Genomic DNA, 10,054 nt, shown 5'->3' on the forward strand with positions numbered 1-10,054 from the left:
TGCCAAACCCCAAACAGTCCCCTTCAATTCAATCAAGCTGCAAATTTCACACACTCATAGATAGCGGTTCCCTTAATGAGCCTGATCATGCCATTTAAAGAAAGAATTCAAAAACTTCAATGGGTTCTTCTCATTCAGGGTGGCTCAGGGGGTAGAGCGGTCGTCCTCTAACCAGGGGGTAGATGCTAGAAAAGCGCCATTTAAATAGATTTAGATTTTTCCAAAACAAACAAACTGACTGAAAGATGGCTGAAAACAAACATTTATTGTCAGATGAACACTGGTTTTATTATAAAGTAGCACAACTTCAAGAAGGTGATTCTGTAAAACATTTTCCAACTTTCCAAACTGACAGTCCATATGTACAACTTAAACCAGCAGGAGAATAACTCGACAGGGAGCTGTATAAACATGGCGTCTTAATACAACTTGTTAAACAGGGACTTGACTGGAGGGACTAAAACCAGAATAAGTGGGTCCTTGATATATGGTGAACACGAGTGCGATGACAAAAAACAGATCATAAAACTTTATTGAAAATGGAAATAAACAAGATAAGGAACCTCACATGTGGATAAAACTCATCCTTTGGAAATGACTCGGTTTGAGTTTGGTGGAGACGTCTTGGTAATAGTGCATACGTACAGTTGAACAGTCAGCAAAGCCTCAGGTTTGTTAATTAAGTGCATTAATGTTTGTTGCGGCACCGCTGACGTACAAAGTTTATGATTAAACCCGTCGCTGAGTTTGTGACCTACTTTTCACTTCATCTCTCAGCTCCATGTGGCCTGTGCTGAATGCTGTTACTGATCGAGCACTGTCCAAGTCTGTCATATTGAGCTACAGCAGGAAATAATTTCACATGTAAATACACATGTAGCTGCTCATGAGCCGAACCGGCTCCACACAACATTTCCATGCCTTTCCTTTTAATTTTATGCATTTTTCAAGCTTTCAAAGTAATTTTCCTGTTTTTACTCTGCCATGTACAAGGGAGGGAATGTGCCCCTGTGCCTTCTATTTGTCCAGTCTGTCCCCTGAGGGTTTGTCTCCTTCAGCCCAGCTCACAGTGAAATATTATACGGGAAAGTTCGCCCCACTTCCTCGTTAATTTGCAGAGTCATGCCCCATTAATAGATATTCGGTGTAATCCCATTTACTGGACTCAGAGGAAGGTGTGACTGTTTACATTTTAAACAGAGGCTGTTTTCTGTGTTTCACATTCACGAAAACAAGCGTCTGAAAAACAGACCACAGCTACTGCAACGCAGCAGATATTTGAGCGAGAGATGCAAATGACCTGTCTCATGAACTCCTTGGTGGTGAAGACCAGCTCGTGGTAGATGAGCCAGCGGGGCAGCTCCTCGAACAGCGAGCTGTTGGGATGGGTGTAGACCGCCTGCTGGTGCTTCACCGTCTTGTAGCCGCCTTTGCTCAGTCTCGATGTGTGATAGAAATATCCTGCAGTCACCGCCTGGGAAGAGCATACAGGGGACAACAGAAGTGTTCGGTCAACATGTGAACGACTGGGTCCTCCAGTCACAAGAACAACACAACATGAACTAGAATGGGCTCTGTAGAGACCAGACCTCCACCGAAGACAAACAGTCCTCTGACATTAAATCAAGCTGCACCAATTTTCACACACTCAGTTCTATAAATATGTAATTTTTTTATTAAGATCCATGAATTGAGTAGTTTATACCTGATATAAAAATGTGGAAAATATTCGGGAGTAAAAAATGTTTTCTTCTGATATATGCATGTACACATTTTATAAATAAGTGTCGATGACTCCTAAGACCTCACGATCAAACCCTTATGACATTAAGACTTGATAATTTACAGGTTAACCATAAACCTACCACCATAAAAATACGATATGTCTGTGAAAGGCTCATATCAGACTTTTTTTTGTGATATATCCTAATATCTTGTGATTGGATCAATCAGAATGGATTTTTTTAAATCAGGTCTATATACATATTTATATCTAATGAGTTGTTGGATTTCTTTTGCCCATTTGGCTGCAGGTCTTTTGGACACATGCAAAAGGCAGCTTGTGGTGAAAGAAGGTGTGACCGAGCTACTTAAAGAAACGCCCTTCTGCTTATCTCCAGTGGTTTAGGTGTGTGCTCACAACACACAGTAGAGCCTGATATGAGGGTATTCACACAGCCTCTGTTCAGAGACCGACACCGTTCCTCCTAGAGTTTCAGAACAATGTTTTTTTTTAAAAGCCTAGTATTTTGTCAAACTTATGTTCTTGAGCAAAAACAGAGCCCATATCTCAGAGTGACCTTTCACCTCCCAATGAGACATACAGCTCAAAAGATGAAATTCAACTTCAGAGAAGGAAAAGGATTTATTTGTTGAAAGGAGCTAAAACAAGCAGCTTTTGACCTGGAGTCAGTCAGAGCGTTTTCAGTCCTGTTCTCCACTGGGTCAAGTCTCAAACAGTCGTGTCTCATCTTCTGCTGTTTACGTTGTTAAGCCTTATGTTTAACAACAGTCAAAAAAAAAATAATCAAATGTCGACTGTAATGTGGTCGCAATCTTTTCTTTATGTCATTAATGATGCTGTTGCCATATCTTCCCAGCTCTCGTCTCGCTATGAAAGTTACAGCACCTAAGTAACAGAGAAATGAATGTGTCTGAACAATGTCTCAGTGGGAAGAAACTTCAATCAGATCATGTTGCATGAAAACTCTTTTAACACTTTTAAAAACAGGTTTATAGTGGAGTGATCATCACATTCAGAGCAAATGCTTCCTGTTCCACAAATAAGATTATCTGTTGATGTTTGCGCAGCACTTCAACATGTTGAACAACATACTTGACAATGAAAAACAATCGACTGTAATGTGGTCGCAATCTTTTCTTTATGTCATTAATGATGCTGTTGCCATATCTTCCCAGCTCTCGTCTCACTATGAAAGTTACAGCACCTAAGTAACAGAGAAATGAATGTGTCAATCAGATCATGTTGTATGAAAACAAAATGTATTTGTTGAAAGGAGCTAAAACAAGCAGCTTTTGACCTGGAGTCAGTCAGCGCGTTTTAAGTCCTGTTCTCCACTGGGTCAAGTCTCAAACAGTCGTGTCTCATCTCCTGCTGTTTACGTTGTTAAGCCTTATGTTTAACAACAGTCAAAAATAAAATAATCAAATATCGACTGTAATGTGGTCGCAATCTTTTCTTTATGTCATTAATGATGCTGTTGCCATATCTTCCCAGCTCTCGTCTCACTATGAAAGTTACAGCACCTAAGTAACAGAGAAATGAATGTGTCTGAACAATGTCTCAGTGGGAAGAAACTTCAATCAGATCATGTTGCATGAAAACTCTTTTAACACTTTTAAAAACAGGTTTATAGTGGAGTGATCATCACATTCAGAGCAAATGCTTCCTGTTCCACAAATAAGATTATCTGTTGATGTTTGCGCAGCACTTCAACATGTTGAACAACATACTTGACAATGAAAAACAATTGCACTAATCTGAAGTAAAACATCGGGTGACTTTGGCCGCAGCACTCACCTTGCGAATGGGCACACTGTCTTCCGGGGAGGAGACCACCTCCACCTCGATGCGATCCATCAGACCCTCCAGCTGCTCCCTTACGTCCCGGGCTCGTCTCATGGAGCGGAACTGGATAAAGTTCTCGTAGCACCACTGTGTGGAGAAGCCGCTCTCCATCCACTGAGGGAGAAAGACATCGTGCCTGCAGTTAGCACATAGCAACACCGGGGTTATACTGTTATATGGAAACAAAATATCGTAGGGCTTTTTAGTTAAATGCTGCAAATAAGTGGTTCCTAAATTCAGGATCTGGATTCTACAAGGAGTCACACAAATCTAGAGTTTGTGTTATTTATCATAGGAGAGAAAAAATGAAAGAAAAAAACACCAGGATTTGCATTAGTGTTCTTTAGTGAAATTTTGTGGTTTCCTTTTGCCATTTAGGAGGGTGACATGCAAATCATGAACACTAGAAAGTCACCTGGAAGCAACATTAACATTTCAAATTCAGTATTGAGATCGAGTATCTTCATGTAAATAGTTTGACAAAAATATTTAAAAAACACCTCTGTAATCACACAGTATAAGCTTCATCATTCAGTTTGATTGGTATTGATGGCTTCAGCTTGAACTGCTGTCATCTAGCTGCATTGGTACCTGTGTGTAGACGTTGAGCAGCACCAGGTGGTCTCCCCCTGGCACCACGAAGTTCATCCTGGCGTTGTCGGCGTGCACCATCTTGTTCGGTCAACATGTGAACGACTGGGTCCTCCAGTCACAAGAACAACACAACATGAACTAGAATGGGCTCAGTAGAGACCAGACCTCCACCAAGGACAAACAGTCCTCTTACATTAAGTCAAGCTGCACCAACTTTCACACGCTCAGCTCTATAAATATGTATTCAAGATCCATGAATTCAGTAGTTTATACCTGATTTAAAAATGTGGAGAAGGGATCTGTTATGTGCCCTCAATGAGTTTACGGTGCATATCGGCGAATATGGATATTTGGGGGCTGATGGAGTAACAAAAAATGTCTTCTGCCGATATATGTATGTAAAAAATGTATAAATAAATGGATGACACGGTAACCCATTAACATCTTCACTCAGCACTGTTTACGTAACATGCTCATCAGATGTGACCAAACCACAGAGCAGCCATGTTCCCACTGAGCCACACAGACGAAGAAAGAAAGCGCCTTTAATTAACATCAGGAACTGATATTGAGAACTTATCACTAATCTATGGTAAAACTTCGGGTGATTTCTGGTGATTTCTTCGCAGCACTCACCTTGCGAATGGCCACACTGTCCTGGGAGGAGACCACCTCCACCTCAATGCGATCCATCAGACCCTCCAGCTGCTCCCTTACATCCCGGGCTCGTCTCAAGGAGCGGAACTGGATAAAGTTCTCGTAGCACCACTGTGTGGAGAAGCCGCTCTCCATCCACTGAGGAAGAAACACAACGTGTCTGCAGTTAGTACATAGCAACACCGGGGTTATACTTTTATATGGAAACAAAATATCGTAGGGCTTTTTAGTTTAATGCTGCAAATAAGTAGTTCCTAAATTCAGGATCTGGGTTCTACAAGGAGTCACACAAATCTATAGTTTGTGTTATTTATTATAGGAGAGGAAAAATGAAAGGAAAAAAAAAAATTGCATTAGTATTCTTTAGTAAAATTTTGTGGTATCTTTTTGCCATTAAAGAGGGTGCGATGCAAATCATGAACACTAGTAGTCACCTGGAAACAACATCAATATTACAAATTCAGTATTGATATCGACTCTCTTCATAAATAGATGGACAAAAATGTTTAAAAAAAACCACAGTATAGCTTCATCATTCAGTTTGATTGGTATTGATGGCTTCAGCTCGAACTGCTGTCATCCAGCTGCATTGGTACCTGTGTGTAGACGTTGAGCAGCACCAGGTGGTCTCCCCCTGGCACCACGAAGTTCATCCTGGTGTTATCGGCGTGCACCATCTTGTCTTTGGGCCGGTAGAAAATAGAATTGTTCACCGACAGGACAAGCTCAGTGGTTAAATGTCTGTTTCATGTGTCAACACTTAGAATCCTGCTCGTGAGCGACCCCTTCAGGATCAGGAATGTTCAGTATGTGCAGAGTGAAGATGGACACAGACGACACACGTCAAAACAAACGATACACATCTCCTTTCTGTGTTTGAAGTGAAGAATGTTGTTCTTTCTTGATGACTGTTGCAGATTTGAATGTCGTGACGTAGATGATGCCATCTATGGTCAAGGAGGGTTCTGCTATGTTGGTAGCCACCACCACCTTGGATTGATGGGAAAAGATGACACAGCACCAAGAGATTCAATTAGTTAACGTTTGGAAAAACAAAACAGAGTTAAGATCAAAACAGGATGAGAAAAAATAATAAGACAGAAACACCAAAACAAGGATTTTACAAAGAAAAAGTATATAAAAACTAGGACATAAAGTAACTACAAATCTAGTTGTACTACAGCAGCCTCTGCTGGTGAATAATAGCATGGGCATGTAGTCTGGGAAAGAATGAGAAGGTTCTTGTCCATAAAGTTTGGGGAAATGGGACTGAGGGACTGATTCAAATGGAAACACATCAATGTCTTACAGCAGAGAAATTAGACATTGACTCAACTTCCGGGCGCCAGGTGGAGTGGGGTTGAAAATCTTTGCCTGCATGTCAGACGGCAGGTTGGCGTAGATGGGAAGTACCAGCAGCTCAGCTATCTTAGATCCCAGCCGCCTGCAGATCTCCGTGAGCAGCTCGCAACACGCTTCGATCTCCTCCTGCCAAACACACACGAGGGACAAAGAGGTTAAAGAGACGAGAAACAATCAGAGAGAAATAACGAAAGAAGAATGATTTATATAGGCAATACTTTTCCAGTGAGGAAGACCAGAACGTCTCCAGGAGACTGGGAGACGTGGATCTGTAGCACTGACACCACACATGCTTCCAGGTAGTCGGCCTCTGGAGCCTGAGCAACACAACAAACAGAAACTTACAACAGTCCAGCTCCTCTTTTGCTCTCCCCTGCTTCCGGGGCACCTTCCTGCTGCTGCTGTCCTCCAGCTATTTGCTCTTGTAGTAGTGGGGAGCGACTTCAAGCAGCCATGCGCTGTCTATCTCGATCACCTGCGAAAGAGGAAGAGAGAGAAAATGCAATGTGATAGTGATATGAGACGGAACACAGTTAAATATTATACGGGAAATTAGCCCCTCTTCCTTTTGGGATTTTATTTTTGTCAAGGCCTACTCCAGGCCTGGAAATAAACATTTTACAATTCAATGCCTTTTCCAGGCTTTTCATGACCGTAGGAACCCTGCATTTAGAGTGATCCAACCCTCACGTTACAGTATTATCTCTATCTTGTTTTAATGCCGCACCCTCAAACCTGATGCAAAGCTTTAAATACAAGATACCCTGCAGAACTAGATGTCATCAAGTATGTCTTTGAATGAACTCTCACTAGATGATGTGGTTTTCCGGGATTGGGTGAAAGTCAAACTGCCTGTGCACCCGTCCGCTTTGTGCCAGGTAGGTGGTCTGCAAGCTCAGTGACCGGGGTTTCCTGGCGTGATTTATGACCCCATTCAGCAAAGATTGAAGTTCATCACCACCTGAGCCCCTTTCCTGGCCACTGCCACTGCTGTGGCAATCCCGCAGAGCCCAAAGCCTGCCCTGAAGAAGGTGTTGGTCTTCAGGCTGCTGTTGCGGGTGGAAATCAAAGGCAGGAGGCATCGTTCTCAAGTTAAAATTAAGCAGGTTTATTCAGAGGTCACAGGTCAGGAAACTGCTGTGTCTAGCAAATGCTCATGCATGGTCCACTGATCCTACACAGTAAGCTTGTACAGGAAAAATGGCGCTGAGGCAGAGTGCGCACAAACCTTATATATCAATACTGGGCATGACAGAGGTTCTTCTTGGATTGGGATTGGTCGGATCTCGTTGGGTCGTCCTCCTGGCGTTGGGTGATGATGACGCTGTACGTGCACGCCATTGCTATGGTTACCAGAGGTCATAGTGTTCTGGCCTCAAAGCATTCTAAGACTGATGATCTCACAGGAGAGAGGATGTCTCAGAAATTAATATAATGAAGTGATTCATGGAAAACTGTGAGAAAGGCATTAAAACCCCTAGTCTAATCTGTCCGCTGTGTGTGTGTGAGGGAAGGAGGTCTGTTCGTTATCTGCCTCACCTCCCTCAGATGTTGGGCCTCTGCCTTGTGTGTGTGTGTGTGTGTGTAGTTAATGCTCAAAGGACATGGTATGTGTATCTGACCACACGTTAAAGTGTGTGTATGTGTGTGAACAGTGGTGTATTATCAATAAAATCCCTCTTTCCACACCTGATAGGTCTGGACAACACGGGGAAGGCAAAGGGCAGAAAAGGGGGAGGCAGAAAAACAAACCCAACTTAATACTCAGTAAAACACAAAAACAAAAACGTCAAAACATAGCTGTGATTAAAAGAATCACAGCCAGCAAAACAAAAATCTCAAAACAAACAATCCATCTTAATATAAAAACGTCAAACTATAGCTGTGATTAAAAGAATCACAGGCAGCAAAACAAAAATCTCAAAACAAACCTGACTGTAAACATTCGGAACAAACTGAACCCAAACAATGTCACACTGACTCAGAAGGGACAGTTCCTGGATCTCTGTGTGAGTTTAATGAATCTAAGGGAATAAGCCTTTAATATCAGAAAAGTTAATTATTAACACTAAGCAGCAACAGTTATTAAAATCATTTGTATGAAGGCCTAATATCTTACTAAAACTACTTCTATCTTTATTTGTTTAGAGTTCTGTCAGCCACAGACTATAGTTAAAAGTTTGAAATCCCTCCAGACCCTCTTTTAATCCCCCTTTAGGGTGTGACCACTTACTGGCGAGTTCATGTACCCTCAACCTTCATCCCATCCAGTGCAAACCCGTCCCCCTCCTTATCATCATCATCGCGTCGTCATCTCCATCGTCCTCAGCTTCCTCAGCTTCAGCTTCACAGCATCAATTTCCCCTTCAGCATCCACAGCATCCATGGCATCCACAGCACCCATCCCCAGTTCAGCATCCACAGAACAGCTGGGGATGAGGCAGGTTTTCCTTCAGCAGTGGTGATCTATTCAGCAATTTCAGAGTCTACAGCCATGTCATGTCATGGTGCGTAGAGGTGGAGAGGGCACTGGTCACCCAGCCACCAAGGGCAGTTTGGAAAAAATGTCTTTCAATCACTTCCTATCAGTACACACACATAACCCTTCCTGCCAGTAGAAGGGGCCAGGGCCATTCGTTTCTGTGTGACCATAGGAGCAGGAGCGAGCTGTTCAGCAGATCTACTCCCAGAACAAAATTATCAAGAATTGTCAGTGAGGCTTTTTTCAATTTGAGTCAATGATCTGGATCTTAGCCTTGTAAAGATCCTTTCGTGGAATGGATACTCGCCTACAGGCCAGGTGTTTTAAGCTTGCACTGTACCAAGCCAGGCGCAGGGCGTATAGTCGGTCGTGTTGGAGGAGGTACTGTTGACACTGGATGGGAGTTGGCTGGGAAGACATGAAGCCCAGATTCCAGAGTTTGAAAGGAAAACAAACAGAAAAATGATTAATTTACTGCGATGCGTAATTGAGATTAAAGTAGATTTTATAAACTTATATTTAAAAAGAAACAAACAAAATAATCGAAGCAAAACAGACAATCCCTCTTTTGGTATTCAACAATTTCATAAAACTTTTGAGGTGTGGTCGGTCAAAACAGTGGACATTAAAGATAAAATTAAACAACTTGAATTTCAAATAGCAGCAGATATGACAACGTTTGAGAATTTGTGTTCAAACCCTTTTCCAAAACTCATTCGACTGCTCCATTATACGATAATTCAGAAGCTTTGACTTCAAACTGTCCTGTGATAAAACAGGAATCACACACAAAAAGGCAAATGTGTGAGACATGAGATTCAATCAAACATTTCAGAGTTGAAAGCTAAAACAGTTCAAAACGATTTAAATAAAAGTAATTCTGCCACAATTTTCTTCATGATGAAATAAAAACAATAATTGGAGCTTAACATCACCTTTCAGATGAAGAGCATTGGATGTTAAGATAACGGATAAACAAAAAACAAAAATATTCCTCGCTGAATTCAAAAAGTTAAAGGGTCCAAAAATAAATGTAAATATAATTATAGATATGACATTCAATAAACTGTAAACAGAGGGGCTTGTATTATGGGTTGTGCTTTTCACTTAAGATGAAACACGCAATGAGTATATTTGACCTCTGACCTTTAACTAGATTAAGATTTATTTCTTCTTTAAAAATGGTGAAACATAATTATTTTTAGGACTCTCAAGAGTTACATGGGGGTTAATTAAATTTCTAGTTGAAATTCCAACTGTAAATAGATTTAACATGTTTTGACTATTTAATTTTAAATGGATGATTTGAATGTGGAATAAAAGCACATAAATGATTTTCAGCTTGATATAAAAGTAATTAAAACAGCATT

General features: G+C 41.4%; 1 protein-coding gene across 3 annotated transcripts; it reads right to left on the bottom strand.

Moving 5' to 3' along the window:
- Nucleotides 1–292: 292 nt before the first annotated feature.
- LOC133014153 (pre-mRNA-splicing factor ATP-dependent RNA helicase DHX16-like) lies at nucleotides 293–5,547 on the bottom strand. Of its 3 annotated transcripts, XM_061081313.1 has the most exons (5): nucleotides 5,437–5,547; nucleotides 4,820–4,978; nucleotides 4,181–4,292; nucleotides 3,542–3,703; nucleotides 1,146–1,474 (listed from the first exon to the last, which is right to left on the bottom strand). In XM_061081313.1, exons 1-5 carry the CDS (start codon nucleotides 5,515–5,517, stop codon nucleotides 1,224–1,226), a joined length of 765 nt encoding a protein of 254 aa, XP_060937296.1. In that variant the 5' UTR covers nucleotides 5,518–5,547; the 3' UTR covers nucleotides 1,146–1,223. The 3 variants fall into 3 exon arrangements, with proteins under 3 accessions (XP_060937297.1, XP_060937298.1, XP_060937296.1); XM_061081314.1 differs by lacking the exon at nucleotides 5,437–5,547 and having other exon boundaries at nucleotides 293–1,474; nucleotides 4,820–4,860; XM_061081315.1 differs by lacking the exons at nucleotides 4,820–4,978; nucleotides 5,437–5,547 and having other exon boundaries at nucleotides 293–1,474; nucleotides 4,181–4,299.
- Nucleotides 5,548–10,054: the final 4,507 nt, after the last annotated feature.

This window comes from Limanda limanda, chromosome 11 (assembly GCF_963576545.1).
Source record: "Limanda limanda chromosome 11, fLimLim1.1, whole genome shotgun sequence".
NCBI classification, from domain to species: domain Eukaryota; kingdom Metazoa; phylum Chordata; class Actinopteri; order Pleuronectiformes; family Pleuronectidae; genus Limanda; species Limanda limanda.